The 18,464-nt window shown below is 34.0% G+C and overlaps 1 protein-coding gene across 1 annotated transcript in view; it reads left to right on the plus strand.

Moving 5' to 3' along the window:
• The window catches only part of Pdlim5 (PDZ and LIM domain 5), a 220,885-nt gene that overhangs the window by 160,680 nt on the left and 41,741 nt on the right, over positions 1-18,464 (plus strand). Inside the window, exon 4 of the mRNA XM_077803615.1 lies at positions 9,542-9,729. Coding sequence (XP_077659741.1) covers positions 9,542-9,729 — 188 coding nt within the window. The remainder of the gene's footprint in view (positions 1-9,541; positions 9,730-18,464) is intronic.

Consider the following 18,464-nt stretch of genomic DNA (forward strand, 5'->3'; position numbering starts at 1 on the left):
GGATCGAACCCAGCGCCTTGCATGTGCTAGGCGAGCATTCTACTGCTGAGCCACAAGCCCAGTCCCCAGCTGGTATATTTTTATATGACTTTTTATTAGCCCAAGTTTTTAGTTCTTATTATTCACCATTATTTTTCACATACAGGTAACCCTTGCCTCAAAGATGCAGAGTGATTCAAAAACTCAAAAGTTAAATCACTTGGCACAGTGTTGCATACCTGTAACTGAGCTACTCCAGAGACCAAGTCAGAAAGATCACATATTCAAGGCCAGCCTGGGCAACTTAGGGAGGCCCTGTCTCAAAATAAAAAATGGAAAGAGGGCTGAGGATGTAGCTCAGTGGGAAAGTGTCCCTGAGTTCAGTCCCCAGTTCATCAAAAAAGTTAATTAATTAATCAATTAAAAATTGCATCTCTTGGTAATGTCACTTAACATTCATATTACCTGACACTGCCATCGATAGCTTCTTTCCTTTCTCTCTTTTCTAGCCATTCATGACAGTTGTTAAAACCTAACCATACCTACAGTTTAATGAATACATGCAAAAATTATACATGAACAATTCTGTATAAGTACTGATAGCGCCACTGGGGCATCCAGACATGAACAATTATGTATAATTTTTTTGGAAATAGATTGTTCCTTTAAGTTTTCTTCCAATGGTTTGTAAAGTTGTATGGAACCAAGAACAACAGCTTTATCAAATTGTTCTGATAGGGAGAAAAGATTTATGTCTGCCCTTTCAGTTTCTGATGTGTGAGCTTTCATTAACCTGTATTAAGTTTGGCATGTGCATGATTACTTTGTGTTGGAGATAACCACTGTCACAAACTTCTGAAAAAAGTGTTCACAGTATGGTGATGTTCTTCATTAATAAATTATACTCGAAAGAAGAGAGATAAGTTTTACACTGTGTAATTTAAATTCTTAATTATGATTTTTTTAATATTTATTTTTTAGTTATAGGTGGATACAATATATTTTATTTCATGTGGTGCTAAGGATTGAACCCAGTGCTTCATGCATCCCAAGCGAGCACTATACCTCTGAGTCACAACCCCAGCCCTCAACTGTGATTTTTATTACCAGTTTTAAAACCATTGCAGTCCTAATGTTGAATGTTAATTCCTGCTCAGGTATATAACCTTGTCTAAGAGACCAAGGGAAAATAATTATTATTTTAAGTGATAAAGGTTCTGAAGATGAAATTGTATACCAGTGTTTAAAAATCTTTTCAGAGCTAACTGAAAATAGAAATATGAAATTGCAGAAAAATTGATGTTTTGATCAAGTTCACTGTAACTACTGTTTATTTTTACAAAGGTGCCTGCCCTCCCTAAAGAATTCTGCTCCCGCCAGGCATGATGGCATATGCCTGTAATCCCAGCAGCTTGGAAGTCTGAGGCAGGAGGATCATGTATTCAAAGCCTAAACATCAGCAGCTTAGCATGGCCCTAAGCACTTTAGTGGGACCCTATCTCTAAATAAAATACGAAAAAGGGCTGGAGATACAATACTCAGTGGTTAAAGCACCCCAGGGTTCAATCCTCAGTACCAAAAAAAAAAAAAAAAGGAACTCTGCTCCCAATGCCTTAAACAGTTATTTCTTGTTTGTGAAATTGTATATTGATGCTTCTGAACAGGCAGCCAGGTATACCTGTTTTTCCTGAAAACAGAGAAGTCTCTTTAAATTGTCATATTATTGGTATGCATCATCTATAAGGTGATATTCCTGATATAAGGACTCTTTGGGAAAATCCACTTACCTTTCTCTCACTGCTTATGGAAATTCAACTTTATGTTTAGGTTTATTTTCTACTTAGTTATTGCAAGTCAGTTTTCAAATGTGTGTTAGATGGTTTTAATTTTAAATCAAACTAGAGAGAGTGAACATTCAAGAGCATTCCTATGTCAAAAAACAGTTTAATGTAGGATTGTACCTCAGATTTTAATTTCTTAGAGAAATCATGGCCACAGTAAATGAATGACTCAAGCTCCTATTAAACCTCTGACTTTGTGTACTTTTATAATACCTAAATATTAATATAGAGCAGTTCCTATCTTGTGTTTATTCTGCTCCCTTTTCTCACTTTCTTTTTGTGTTCCTATCTTTTTTCTTTTCTTACTTATCAGTTTAAGCAGCTCCACAAGAAATGTAGAAGGTTCTTTGGAAGGTTCTCGAAATTTTTCCTCCTTCTCCTCTCCTGCTAGATACAGTGCTGCAGCTCTGAGCAGTGCAGCTGCTACCGTGTCTGCTGTCATTGCTGCAAAAACCAGGTAGAACTAACTGCATGTGCAGTGTCTGTCTGATGTGGCCTCGTCTGCTTCAGAAAACTGTTCATTTGGAACAGCCACAGCTCTGCTCTGAGCTCTTCATGGTACAGTGGCTCTTTTATCGGAGTTGTGGGTAAAGCCCATGGTATTTGTTAGCATTGTTTGAAAAAATCTTTTTATCTCTTTCCATTGCTACTGTTTACGTATGATATTTCTCACTTGTCATGTACTTGTTGACTTTAGGGTGTTTACAATTTTCATTTTTTATATTTGAAACAGAATCAAATGTGACATAAGTTTTTATTGATGTTTCTTCTCCCCAAACCATTGGAGGGGTGAATGAAAGCCTAACAACTTTTCAAAGCACCCCTTCCTCCTCCCACCCTAAAAAAGTAAAAATTTTTTGTAGGATTTTGTTATGTTCTATTTTTATATAATTTCTGTAGTCTTCATAGTGTAAATGCTTTCTAAAACATTGTCTTGCCAGGTGTGGCAGCACACAATGGCTTGGAAGGCTGAGGTAGAAGGATCTCAAGTTCAAGGCAAAGCCTCAGTAATTTATCGAGGCCCTAAGAAACTTAGTGAGACTGTCTCAAAATAAAAAAATTAAAAGGGCTGGGATAAAAGGAGCTCAGGGTTTAAGTACCCTTGGAATCAATCCCAGATACCCCCCTAATTTTTTTTAAATAATAAAATCAAAAATAAAAGATTGTTATGCCCAATTTTGGTGAAAACATTTAATTTTATATTAATGAGTAAGAGCATGCAGTGAATTAATTCATGGCCCTTCCTTTATGCTCTCACTGCTTAGTGCTTCCTTTCCCTCTTTCTCCTCCACACACTTACTCTCAGAGGAAATATTTCAGATCATAGACCTAAAAAAAACCTACTTTTTGCTCTTGGTAGTGCAATTCTTTAACTTAAAAATCTTTCTAAATGCTTGCCAGGCTCTCCAGTCCTGAAAACTATTGCTCTCTGCTGGATGCACTTTGCATCAGCCCTGTTTTCAAGCCTCTAGCTTTTTCCCATCTCCAGTCCTGCAGGAGATCCACCGGCTCTGTCCATGTTAGGCAAACAAGGTACTGTGGGAGTGGATTTGGCAAGTGGTGTTTTGCTGGTAAGGACACTGCTACACTTTCCCCGACACTTAACCACCACATTAACAGACCAGATGAGAAAACCCCTGAGCTGATTTGTAGCCAAATTTGAATTAACTGTAATTTCAACGTAGTACTAATACACAGGCATGTTATTTTGTATGACTATTAACTCATTTTTTAATCCTTTGTGACATCTTTTATTAGTACACTTGATATTTGCTTATGAAATTATGAATAATTGTGCCAGTAATTATATTATGGTGGAATCCTGTCTTTTATTGCGTGGACATAACTGTATATTAATCTAATGTTTAATAAGACATACCTTTTGAAAAAAATGAAAAAAAATAACAATTTGATTTTAATTGGCCACTATCTTGTTAGTTCTTAAACATGAAGGTTTTCCTTGAAAAAGCAACTTAATTTTCACCGTATCTGGGAAATGCTGTGTAAGTCAGCTTTACAGCTCTATGACAAAGTATCTGAGATAAACACTTACTAGGAGAAGTTTATTTTATTTCATGGTCTCAGAGATTCTAGTTTATGGTGGGCTGGCTTCATGGAGTTGGGGCCTGTGGTGAGGCAGAACATCACAGTGGGATGTGCATGGCAATAGAAACTACTCACCTAATGGCAGCAGGAAACTTGAGAGAATAAAGAGATTGAGAGAGAGAAAGGGCTCACAGTGAACTAACTTCCTTCCATTCGGCCCTGCTACATGTTGTGCCACCTCCCAAAATGTTCTCAATTTGTAACTGAACTTACTTGTTGTAATAGTTAAACAAATATGAGAAAAGAATATAAACTCAAGATAAATCAGATTGCTGACACTGAAAGTTAACTTTTATTCCTTTTTCTTTTTTCCTCACTGGCTCAGTTTTGAAAAGAATCCTTTGCTTTCTCTATTAGTATATTTTTCTCCATTTTCAGTTTTGGAAACAAAAACTCTACTTTAGAAGTCATATTAATTTATTATTTCATTTAAGTTTTTGATTTTTTGGAAGACTAGTGAAAATGACCATATTTAATTCTTAGTATCTGTGATATTAATCAAAAGTATTTATGAAATTTATACTGATTTTCTTACTAGAATCCTTTAGAAAGAATTTTATTTTGCATAGAAGTTGGTGCACCTTAAATAATTTAAATTTTGAAAAAATATATTTGAATCATGAGTTCAGAAATAAGATAGCAATCTAGGTAACAATGCCATACTCCATTAACAAATTAGTTACTAAGTTTAGGCTATTTTGCTACCAGTGGTTACTAACATTTGCTCCCCAAATAAAACAATATTGCCAATACTGTCCTAATTATTCTTTCATCTGTAGTACATCATACCTAAAATTTATGTGTTTTCTTTAAATAGCATCCAGTAGTTAAAAATTAGAAAAAAGACATGGTAAATTTTTAAAGAGAGGCATCATATATTTAGATATGTGATGAGTGACGGATAAAGTCTAATATTAATAAAGACAAAGTCTAATATTCATCCATTACTACGCTAAATGTTTTAAATAATTAGGGATCTGTTTCTCCAAAAGAAAGTCAACCTCTCATTAATTGTGAATTTAAACATAAACTTTTTTGCTTATAACCTGTACTTTTATGGATTCTTTATAATCTACTTTAAGCCCTTTATAGCTAAAGAATATAGTTTAAGATTTAAACATCTCAGGCCTGTTGGGAGAGAATATATACCAATTTATGTACAAAGGATATAACCAAAATTAAAATATTTTTAATCTTATGTGATTACTTATCCCATGGGAATTTTAGAAAATATGATGTTATTTAAAATTGAATTGAGGAAGCAAAACTGTGTCTGGGATCAAGATCCTAGATTTAAAACTATCCACAGACTACATTTAGAAGCAGAATTGTTACATGAGGAATGTTAATTTAGTAAAATTATCACTGAACTAGACAGGTATTTCAGGATGTAGAAATAATAATCCCTCATTTTTGGAGCATAGACTCTGCATTGGACATTGTGCCAATAAGCACTTGATGATTATTATTTAGTAATTTATTTAATTCGGTAACCTTGGAATAAAGGTAGTATTTTAATAACATTTTACAGATGAGGAAATTTACTAGTATTAAGTAAAATGCCCAAAGTCGCAATAAAGCCCCTAACCTCAGGTAGTTTATAAGTAAGGTAGGAGATAAGATACATAAGGAAGTTATTGTTAATGATAATTTTGAAAACATCTTTTACAAATCAATGTAAAATTATATGTCATACGGTTAATAAATGCCATGAATTAAAAGGAGTGTCTCTACTTCTAGAAACTTGAGTGTTAAATAATACATTAATTGCTTAATATGGAGCACTTAATATTTTTTTAAGTACAAGATGGGTGTTATTGTTCTATTTATTATAAGTAGAATTTCTATGGATACAGAGGGGTGGGAAAAGTACCTACTGTGTATAATGCCTGGAAAACGTAAAATTTGGGGTAGAGAATGGAGATGGCCAGAATACAGTTTCTGTGACAGAGAGATAGTTATGATTGGGCAGATCAATTGTCACTTTGCCTAGAAAGCTTTGAAAGCCAAGCTGAGCTGTAACTTAGCCCTCTGCCTTCTTAATGGTCCATCTGTTCTTTCTTAATGGTTCCATGCTCTGCTTACATACTTTCTGGTGACAGGGCTCTCATGAAAGGCACCCTTAGGAACAAATGTTTTCCTTTGGATAATTTTACATATTAGAAAGTACTTCCTTTTATCAAACCAAATCTATTTATTTGCCTCACTGGCATTAGGCAAAGAGAAGGTAGCCGCATAGAGTGAATCCACATGGCAGATACTAGGATTGTGCTCATGCTTCTCTTGAGTTTTTTTAATACCCTGGGCCAGTATTACCAATCCTCACAACCAGAATCCATTAGGCTTGGCACTGAATTCCTATTATCCTGGTTACTCTCTTCTAAGACAGTTTAGCAACTCTACTGGAATTAAATTCTAATTTCTTCATATAACATTAAAACTGTTATTTTCAGTTTGTAACTTTTGTTTCATTTATAATTTCTAGTATTGCTTGGTCATAAATTTTTTCCTTGTAACTATGACTATTTAGATTATTAGAATTTTTTATTTTGTCAAATCCAAATGAATAATTTAATCCTAGAATGAAAATTACTTCTGTTGTGTGTTTCAGAAATTATTTAGTTATGGTCTGGGGATGTAGCTATGTGGTAGAATGTTTGCCTAGCAAGTACAAAGCCCTGAGTCAATTTCCAGCACCACACATAGACATGTAAAATTATTTTATAAAAATATTGAAAATAAGTCTTAATTGTATTATTTGAATACATTAATTATCCTTTTCATGTGTTAATCCCACATTCTGTGCCTTAGAGGTGGCTAAATACTTTTATATAATTATCCCATTTAAGCCTCATGAAAATCTTTTTTAATGATTTTTGTTATACCATAATTACACATAATAGTGAGATTCATTGTGACTTATTTGTGCATGCAAAAATAACATGATTTGATCACTTTATTCCAAAGTACCTCCCCTTTTTCTCCCCTTTCTCCCCTGATCTCCTTCCTATACTCTGTTGGTCTCCCTTTCTTTCTTTTTTTTTTTTTAATTAGTGAACTATAATTAAACATAAAAGTGGGATTCATTGTGGTAAATTTGTACATGGACAGCAAAGTCTCATGGGAATCTAGCCAGCAAGGTACTATCGTCATTTGAAGTGTACATAACTGAGGCTTGGAGAAGAAAAATAATGTATCACAAAACTTTTAAAAGGTGTCAATTTAACCACTAATCAATGATGTTTTTGCTTCTTTCCATTAATGCTTTTTATGTTTCCTTTACTGATAATAGTGTTCAACATTCCCATTAAGAATACAATTTTAGACTTTTTTTTTAAGAGAGAGAGAATTTTAATATTTGTTTTTTAGTTGTCGGCGGACACAACATTTTTTATTTGTATGTGGTGCTGAGGATCGAACCCAGTGCTGCACCCCAAAGACTTTTTATGTATGATAAAAATCAAAGTGCTAGGTGTAGTGGTGCATACCTATAATCTCAGCAACTAAGGAGGCTTAGGCAGGAGGATCACAAATTCAAGGCCAGCCTGAGCAGCTTAGCAAGATCCAGCGTCAAAATTTAAAAAAACATGAAAAAGAGCTGGGGATGTAGCTCAGTGGTAGAGTGTCACTGGGTTCAATCCCTAGTACCAAAAAAGAAAAAAAAAAGTACTGTAAGTTTTTCATTGTATAGTCTATTTTAACGGCAAGCATGTTCAAGTTTCTCATTAACCTGATCAGAAATAGTCAAAGATGATGGCTCTGACTCTGTTACACTAGAATTTGCGAGTACAAGAGTAAGCACAAGAGTTAAGGGTGGTGAGAAATGAGTTCAATGGAATTATGTTATGTCCATGTACAAATATGGCATAATGAATCCTGCTATTATGTATAATTATAATGCACCAATTTAAAAGAATACGGTACAATATTTCAAGAAAGTTAAAGTATTTTTAATATGACTTTTCAAAATTGTTTAATATCAGAAGTGCCCCTGGACTACTCTAGGTTTCATGTTTCACTAGAAGGACCTACACAACTCAGTATATAGTTAAACTCATGACTAAGATTTACTATAGCAAAAGAATACAAAACAAAATCAATAAAGGAAAAAGGTGCATGGGACACGCCTATAAGAAATAAGGCTCAGGTTTCCAAGAGTCTTCTTCCAGAGGAGTCTCGTGGGACGTCCTTAATTCCTTCAGTAAGGAGTTGTGGCAAACTGTGCCAAGTGTTATCTACAAGATAAGCTGGACAGAGTCTAAGTACCTAAGGTTTTTAGTAATTGTTTGTTATACGCATCAGAATTCCAAAGTCTCAGAAAGAAAGTATCTATATGGTATAGATTGTTTTTAATTAAAAAAATAAAATAAAAAGTTGAGGCATGGTAAGCCACTGTTGTCTTTGAGAGAAAGTTTTATTTCACTGTTGGGGACAGTTTACCAGTCAAGTTCCTATATGCCTAAGGATAGGCAGTCACATATCTGCTGCATTAGGTGTCAGGAGAGATTCAAGAGGAATTGGGCAAATTAGGTGCCAGAAGGGTTCATTTGGTAGGATAGTACACATAATTGAATTTGAAAATTCTTTTTATTGAAGTAATCTTTACTTAAATCTTTACTTATAATTTGAGGATATTTATTTTACTAAAGACATTAATATAGTACCTTATCTTTATAAGTCTTTTCTTCCAGCTATTAGTTTCAGTTAGTGAAGGAAGAGAGTTTCTGTGCATAGATTTATTTAAGCTACCAGTACTGAAAAGTTTAGCTGTAGGAAGTATTGTTTTGTTATTATATTTCATTTTAGAAAAATAACCACTATCATATTTTGTCATTTCAAAGCCTATATTTTATAGTTTGGGCCACCTCAAATTGCTACTTCCTTTGGAGATGTTGTATGTAAAATTGTAAATAAAAAGTGATAATAAAAGTCATGATTTTTTTAAACCAAACCAGAACCAGCAGAGATAAGGCTTCTGCTAAGCATATAACTCTGGTTGAGAGAAAATAATGGTAGGCTAGAATCTTTTCTTCTTAGTGTTAGGAATCCAGAATACAGGACATATCGTGTTAGGCAGGGTATGTTGCTTCTTATTTATTCCTGTGTGCATGGTGTAACATCCGGCAGTAGAGTAGGGTTTAGGTTTTACTGAATGAGTGAGCGTGCAAGTGAAAACAGTAACTGGTGAGGTATCAGGAAACATTTCATAAAATACCAGAAGAATGTGCAGAAGGGGAAATATGGACGCCATTTCATAGAGCTTATGAGAGGCTCTCCAGTAATGTATTATTTTAGTATAGATGGTTTTTCTGAAATGTTGAGATGGGCAATTCCTATCATTTAAAGAAATTGGTTCTGTGTTTTTCAATAGCCCACTCTTTCATGGTAAACCTTTTAAAGAGAGTACCTAAAGGAAAAAAAAAAAGCCACTTCTTTTTCTTGACATTTTTTTTTTCTGTTTGAAAGAGAAGCAATCCCTGTTGTGATTTTAGAACTTTTTAAATTGATTAATATTTTGTTTTCCTTAAACATTCAATAGATTTGGAAAAGAAAGGGTCATTGCACAGTTAGATTGCTATGCTCTCACCAAAACTGTTTCCTGCTTTCTTTTACAGTAATTCTCAGGAGCCTTCTCAGCAATTGGCTTCATCTGCAGCTTCAACTCGGAGCATGTCGGAGACTCTGGAAAGCCCAGGCTCCAGCAGGCCAGGGGTGGCCAGCCTCACAACTGCTGCTGCCTTCAAGCCCGTAGATTCCACCAATGTCATCAAGTCACCAAGCTGGCAACGGCCAAACCAAGCAGGTATTTCAGAGAAATCTCTTCTTCCTTGCTTTTCTAAGTGAGTGTAATTAGGAAAATGTGTGCTGGGATCATGTTAGAATTTGCTAGTGAATCCTATTTTCAACCGTCTAAGCTTCAGAAAGGACAATAAAGAACCACTGTAGCTATTTGCTCTGTGAAGTGTCTCATAAATATTTTCTGTATAATAAACCTGCCCTTTGCTATTCATAATTATAGAATTGGCCATTCTCTGTTTCCCAGATTACTCATGAAACATGTTTTGAATTGTAAATTTAGCATATTATTTGATAACCAGTTATATTGCTTAAAAATGTAGCATTTTGGTTTTAATGATATATACAAATAACAGAAGTATCAATAACTATGAAACAGTTATTGAAGAAAGGATCTTTTACTTCTTGTTCTCTGAATAATTATGAAGCAGAATAATTATGACATAATACTGGAAAGAGAATATTTGAATGGTAGGCTGGAATACCTTGGGCACAACCTGGAAGGCTGAATTCTCATTTACTTCTACAGATGGTAGCTTTAAGTAAAATCATTTAATCTCTTAGACCCTCAGTTTTCTGATGTAAAAAAATGAAGGGACTCTAAAGCATTTCCTTTTTCTCACAAGATGAACAAAGTTTATCATTATATATGCCTCCGTTAACAGGAAGTTGCAGTTCTGCTTGAAAGTTGCTAATCCCAACCCCAGCTTCATCTCTTTTCACTCTCCATGTTTATTTGTTATCTAGCTATTGATGATTTGCCATCCTTTCTCTGCTGAACTCCATGTCCTCAAACACATTGACCTATTTGCTGTCCCCTGGTGGCACCTTAAATGCCACATGTCTGAAACTATTATTTTCCATCTCAGTCACCAAAACTAGAACGTAAACTTGATGACTGCGTTTCACCCCATACTCGCAATAACTAATATCAAATGATTCTTTTTACTATTTCTCAAATTTTTTTCTGTCATCAAAGCCTTGCCTTGTTTCAGAACCTTGTCATCATTATTTATACAGATTATTTCACAGTGGCATATGTTACATGTTGCCAATTTTACAAAGCTAGAGGTACAGTCATCCTTCAGTATCCAAGTTGTCCCTCAGTGTCCATGATTCCCTGACTCTTTGCAGATACCAAAATCTGCAGATACTCAGGTGCCTTATTTGAAATGACTTGGTATTCACATATTACCTTCTTACATTCTCCTGCATACTTAAATCATCTCTAACTTAATGACTGGAGGGAAAAAAGAAATACCTGTTTAGAAAACACAAATTTTTTCTTTCAAATATTTCCAGTCTGCTGTTGGTTGAACCCATCAGTGTGGAACTGCAGATATGGAGCTCTGAATATATTGGTGTTGGGGGAGAGAGACAGGATAAGACATTATGTAAGATCTAAACCATCTTAAAGAAAAGATTATTTTATTACATTTGAAAACATAAAATGTTCAGACTAGTATTATTTGCCTCTGAAATTTCTGAACTATCGAGATAGTTCAGACCTATTGGGGAGAAAATGCTAGCAAAGCTCAGTCACTTTGAGTTATTTCCGTTCACTGAAAGCCTTTGTATGATGATGGAGATTCACTATAATTATTTTGTATGTGCATTTAATGTGAAAAGTAACTTTCAGAAAAATTCCTTTGGTATGTGTGGTATTTGAAACCTACCAGAATAATGTTTTGTAAAACAGCAAGGAAAAGACCATATATCTAAGGTTGAACTGGAGGGAGGGCAGAAAGTTTATGTGTACCAGAGAACAGAAGTATATGTACTGCTTTTGGAATGAATTTATGGCATTTGCTGGTAAATGGATTGAAATGGAGAATACCATGCTAAGTGAAGTATGACAAATTCAAAGGTCGAATGTTTTTTTTCTAATATGCAGAAGCTAGAGTATAATAAAAGAAAGGGAGACAGGAGAATAGGATAACATAAAGGAAAGATCAGTAATGTAGGAGTTCAAGACGCTAAGTGGAGGGATGGATAAGGGGAGGAAATGAGGATAAATTTTTAGAAAATTATGTTATATACATGTATAAATGTATAACAGGTAACCTTGCCTCTATTCATAGGTAAAAAGAACCAACCAAATATAAATTAATAGGCCAGTAAAAGGAAGTCTGGTAGAGTAGAGGAAAGCAAATGGGAGAGGAAAAGGAGGACAAGAAGAAAAAATGAGAGGGAAAATCTGGGGGTATCATGAACTGAAATAGAATTTGGTTCAATTTCATAAAAGAAAGTATATGTACTGCTTTTGAAAGTTCAGGAATTTATGATCAAAATAACTGCTATGATTCTTTAAAAGAAATCTATTGATATGGAATTCCAGGGGAATACAGTACAACAAAATTACCACAAGAGGGCGACAGAACCCTTTCTTCTCTTAATCTAATTTAATTTTCTTTAATAATCAAAGCAGACAAATCACAGCAACTGCAATCATGATTCATAAGATTAGTATTTGAAACATTTTGCTTTTTTCCAGAAAACCTAAGTGAATTTAATGTGAGCAAAATTATAACAGTATAAAACATTATATATTATATAAGATTATGTAACAATTTTATGAAAAGAAAATGTTTCCCATTGTGAAGTCATAGTTGAATTACATCATAATCCTTAGCTCAAGTCAGAAAATATTTCTTGAGCTTCTTCTATTTATCTTGTTCTAGGTGCTGGAAATAAGTTCTTAATAAGTTGTTATATTAATTGTTTGTATTATTTTGTAAAATATTTTTAAGGACACAAAATTCCCAGCCTCTCAAGCTCTTTTATTCCACCTACCCAGAAGTATACCATATTTTTAAAAATAAACAACACCTCAGAATCTATTCTGACTTAGTCTTTGCTAGTTTCAAGAGCTTCCTAACATAAGTTTAAAGTTCTTTGATTTAGAGGAGGATTGCTGTTTCCTTGTGGGATCTTGTGCACCTCACAGTTCACCTCTGTAAAGGGTGCCAAGCAAAGGCTAAAAAATGAGTGACTGGGCTAGAGCAGGGCCAAATAAAGCAAGAAGGCAAGTGGCAAGTTTCTTTCACATGGAGAATGGTAGACTTCTTTCTTTTGCTAATTTATGGCTCTCCTCTAGTGTCAAGGAGAAAGGGAAAAAAGATTGGATTCTTTTCCCTGTCCCAACCCTGACAGATTACCAAAAACTATTACCACTGAATCATTTTAAGATAATTTCTACAAATTGGGCACACACCTGTAATCCCAGGAACTCAGAAGGCTGAGGCAGGAGGATCATAAACTCAAGGCCAACCTCAACAACTTAGCCAGGTCCTATCTCAAAATAGGAAATAAAAAGTACTGGGTGTGAAACTCAGAATAGAGCATCCTTGGATTCGATCCCTAGTACCAAAAAAATAAATAAATAAATTCCTCCAGGTGGATGGGAGAGAGGGGATCAAAAATTACTAAATTATAGTCTGTGATCCACTTGGTTCATTCTAAAATCAGTTTAATGGATTATTATCAGCATTCGTTTTTATTTTTTATTTTTATTGATACAAATATTTGTACAGCTTTATGGGGTATACTGTGATGATTCAATACATGTATATAATGATGAATCAGGGTAATAAGCACTTCTGTCTTTTCAAACACTAATTATTTTTACGTGTTGGAAATTTTGTACTCTCCTATGTAGCCATTTTAAAAAAATAAAATAGCATGGAATAGAAAATACCAGAATATTTTAATGTATTATTTTTAACATTCTGAATTTATGAAAATCTGGTTTTAGAGTATTTACATAAACATGTGAATCCACACATGCACACACATACAGGTATGTTTTGGGACAAAAAGTAAAGCATTTTTCTTACTGTTTTACATTTAAAAAATAGTTTAAAGTTACCAGTTTTAAGAAGTATCTTAGTCATACTTTTGTTTATTGAGTGGTGACTTATATCATTTTGAAAACAATGAGACAAAACAAAAAAGACTTCGTTGAAAGGCTTGATTAAAATTTTAAGACCTAGGGGCTGGGATTGTGGCTCAGCAGTAGAGCGCTCGCCTAGCACAGGCGGGACCCAGATTCGATCCTCAGCACCACATAAAAATAAAGGCCTTTTGTTGTGTCCATCTACACCTAAAAAAAAATAAATATTAAAAAAAATTAAGACCTACCAGTGCATTATGAACCTGTCGTAGGTTTCTGTTACATTCACAGAAATTCTGACTTTCAATCTTAGATCATTTCACTCGTGGTGTTACATTGCCTGTGGTAGGCAGAAATCTTTCAAAAACACTGTAATGCTAAACCAGTTGATAACTAGAAACTAGGTGTGTATGGATCAATATTGTAGTTTAGATTGGATGATCTGCTTTTTCTCAGGAGTATAGTTTAACATACACCCCCCCCCCCCGCCCCAACACACACACACAGACACAGTCATGCTTACCAGTGACTCACAAAAAGCTAAATGTTTTAGGATGCCAAGTGTTCAAAAATTCATAGTCTTGATGAAAATAGTAAGATACAGGAGAAGTAAGAATCCAAGCCTGAGCTTCATGTCAGCTAGGAAACTCCTACCTCTTTGCTCTGTGTCTTTGGCAACACTACTAATGTGAACAAGATGTAATAGTCCCTTTAGAAACATTGACTTGAAACTAGAAAAATATATCAAAGGTGAGATTTTTCTTGTTACTTTTCAAAATTGAGCATTTGTACTTTTGTAAACATTTAAATTTATTATATTTGTTTCTATTAAAATTTTATGTAAGAAAGCTTCATGTTGTATATAGTTGTATATATGCTGTACATAGTTATTAAGAGGTTCAATACATTTTCAAAACCTTTGTAAATTTAGTGGTAAAATTTGAAAATATGTCTCTGTGTTTATGTAGGTGAACTAACTTGCTCTGTAATGCTATTCCTAGATTCTATGGATACCAGATTAGGTAAATTTAGATCATTGGATGTAAACATATATATAAAATATTACCAATATAGTCAAATGTTTTTCATAAATCCAGTCTTAGTCACAAAGAGTCACTATGTATTGGAATACATTAATTTGCTAATTTTAATTTTATCATACACAAAATGAAAATTATTGCTTTGCTAGAAAATAAGCAGTGCCTTGTGAGATCAGCCCCATTGTTCATTGAACCTAGTTTTCTGACTGATGGTGGCTGTGAAGAACAGGAATGTGTGCCCTGTGGGTTAAGAATTTTAAAAGGCTAGAGTTTTTGAGCCTGCAGTTTCTTTATTAAAATAAGGATCTAAGAAAAGTCTCTTATAGCATTGTTGTGAAGACCAATGGTATACCATATCAAAGTGCCTAGGTACCTAGAGAATGCTTGAGAGGTTAAGTGTCTGCCCTGTATTCCTTTCTCCATAGCATTAATAGTTTTCACTGTTAACTATCCAGCAAAACAGTTGTCATGTGTCTTACTGCTTGACAACATTTTAAGTACTTTGCTGCCCAGGCGAACTGTTTGCCTTCATAATAGGGCTCTCTGTCACCTTGCAGCCTTGTGCCAATCTTCTTCAGCCTTATTTTGTAAGATTGTTCCTGTGTTTCCTATAGTCCAGTAATGCTGACTTCAGAGTTGATACCACTGCTTGGTTCCACACCTCTGTGCTTAATGCAAGTGGGTTTTTTGTTTGTTTGTTTGTTTGTTAATGCTTTTCTTTCCATCCCTGAGAAATTCCTGTTCACCCTTGAAGACCATTTATCACCTTCTTTATGAAGTTTATTTGAACCATTTAAGTTAACCTGTTCTTTCTCTATGCTCCTACAAAATTTTGGTAATGTCTTTATCATAACATTCATCATGTTTATTTTAATTATTTACATATGTGTCTTTTTCCGCTATTTTTACATCCCATGAAGAACAGGAACCAAGTCTTACTAATTATAGCCCCTGAACAATACCTGGCACAGTTTTTGTGGGCCTTCAGTAAATGTCATTGAGAGAATAAGTGGATAAGTCAGTTTTTCTTATTTCGGAGATCTTCTTTATTCAATTTGAGGGGTACAGCATTCACTTTCTCTTACTAGACCTGATATTCCTGTAACAGTCATTGAAGAAAGATAGAAGTACTGTCTGCCAAAGGCAGCTACTAAAAATACTAAATTGCTTGAGGAAGAGACTCCAATCTCATGAAGTATTGAACTCACATAAGAATTAAAGTTTGTGAGTATAAGCTGTATTGTAGTTAGTATTATATTACTTCCATTCAGTAATTTTTCAAAATACTAATAATTCTGAGGTCCTGTAATAGGAAAAAAATTATATTTTTTCCCTCAAAGAATATGGAAATTTACTGTACATAGGAACAAAACAATGGAGTGCAGAGAGAGAACCTTAGGGTCAAGGCTCACTTGTTTCATCAAGGTGAACAAATTAAGTTTGGATACAAAGCACAAGTAATAACAGAGAAAAAAAAAAGAGTTAAATTAGATTGCAAAACCCAAGACAGAGACCAATGGAAAGAGGAAAAGGAGACTTGGATAAAGTTTAAGGATATAGTCTTTGGGGTAGAATATATATTTGTTTATAGTGAAATCTTATTGTATTCAGGAATGGGATTTCAGTGTTTGTGCCTAAAACAGAATCACACTTAGTCAACCACCTTAAACATTTTTAGCAATACATAATACATATAAGACTCTTGAGAGAACTTGGCTTCTTGAAGGAAAAACATGTAGTTCAGAAATTTCTATTGGCAAGAGGGAAAGTTGGATAGGTTATTGTAGGGCCTAGTCAGAAAGAGTTTTGACCATAAGAGAACGGACTTGATGCTGAAAGGAAGTTATTAAAAGATTTGTAAACTAGAGGTAGTGGGAAAATCGGATTTGCATTATTAAAAGATCATTATAGTGGTCATGTATTTAAGAGATCATTATGATTTCACTGTAGAAATTAAGATTGGAGTCCTGAATGCCATGCAAGAAGTGGTTGAAGTTATCTAGTACAGAAATGTGATAATGAATATTTCTGGGTAGTAGCAATACATATGGCCAGAATTCTATGGGGACCATAACTGCTGGGTACTTAGAATATATCCCGACTGGAATGCAATGATTCCTGATGGGATACTTAGCAGCATTTCTTTTAAAACATGGGTATACGATTTTATTCATAGAGGAACCATACTGTCAGCTCCTGTGTCTTGACGTTTCTCCTGCATGGATTCAGTCAATCTGAGATGGAAAATATTGCAAAAAAAATTGCATTTTCACTGAACATATATAGATATTTTTCTTGCTCTTATTCCTTAAATAGTATAGTATAACAACTATTTATATGGCATTTATGTTGTATTAGTTATTTTTAGTAATTTAGAGATGATTTAAAGTGCCCAGGAGGATATGCTTAGGTTATATGCAAATACTATTGCCTATTTGAGCATGTGCAGGAATCCTAGAACCAATCCCCCATGTATTTCAAAGGAATATTGTACTTTGTTCTCAGCAATTCAGACCATGACAGAGAAAATTGGTTGAATATATATTTATATTTTTTATGTAATGTATCACATTGCTACATACAAATCTGGATTGATTGCATCTTGTACTGGAGAAATAAGCGAAAGTTTACTTTTATAATCTATCTACTTTATTTATGCAACTTTTCTTTGTGTGCGTATTTATTTCCCCTAAATAACATTTTCTTCTTTCTCAATTTCACAATATATGAGATTTGTAATGTTGCTTAATAAATATATTAACACTGTATCTATAATAAATAAGTTATAACTTCTTGACTAAAAATCATTGAATTATGTATTTGCTAACACCCAATTATCATTTTGTATAGAAAACAGTGCTGCTTTATTTCATAGAGCCATTTAGAATAAAACACTTTGTTTTTTCCCCAGTATTTAGTTTTATCTAGCTATGCTGAAAATGTTGTTTGCTGTTTTCATTAGTTCATCTTACAGCATGTAATACAACTGTCATGCTTTTTCTAATTGTATGTACACACAGCTTCCAGTTGAGTCCTGTTTAGTCTTTGTCCCCTGAGGTTGGCAAGAAATTAGTGGCCTTTTTTGTATTTTTATTATTAAATGTATCCATAGAGACAGGAATTTTTCCAAGGAAAATTAGTCGATATTATGGTGACATCCCCCAAACGCAGTAGTATTGTTTCTCTTAATACTCAATATTCTTGACCTCTGATACTCCATATTGAACAAGTATCAGTTTCCCTGCTTTATTATTAAGTGTCATTCCCTTTATATTAATCAGGTGATGTGTATATAAGCTTTTTATTAATGAACTGCTTTTTATGAAACAGGAAGATGTCATAATATGTGGTAAAGGCAAGGACTCTTAGCTGAAATAAAACTTTTTTTTTAAATGTAAGTTGTGTTTCAAAGAAACAATATAAATGATAAAATAAAGGTTTTGATCAGTTCAAGATCTTTGGGGGACAAAGGAAATTTCTTGGTCAAATGAAAAAGGAAAAAAAGGCATGAAGTCCCATTTCAAAATAAGTACCTAGTTAACTTTAGCTCCTGCGGCACCCTGTCTGGAGGAACATTCACCATCCCCCATTTGGGGGTTTGGAACTCATGAATACAGTGTACAGCCCAGAAGGGAACAGACTACCTCATTTAACCATGAAATTCTGGGTATCCTTGACTGGGGTAGTAATAATTTTTTGTGATATTTTGAATTTCAAAAATTATCTTTATTCAGAGTACACATTAAGTAATATCATTATAATTAAAATACACATTATCTTACCAATGAGGAAACAGTTTTAGAGAAGTCA

The sequence above is a fragment of the Urocitellus parryii genome, chromosome 10, assembly GCF_045843805.1.
Source record: "Urocitellus parryii isolate mUroPar1 chromosome 10, mUroPar1.hap1, whole genome shotgun sequence".
Taxonomy (NCBI): domain Eukaryota; kingdom Metazoa; phylum Chordata; class Mammalia; order Rodentia; family Sciuridae; genus Urocitellus; species Urocitellus parryii.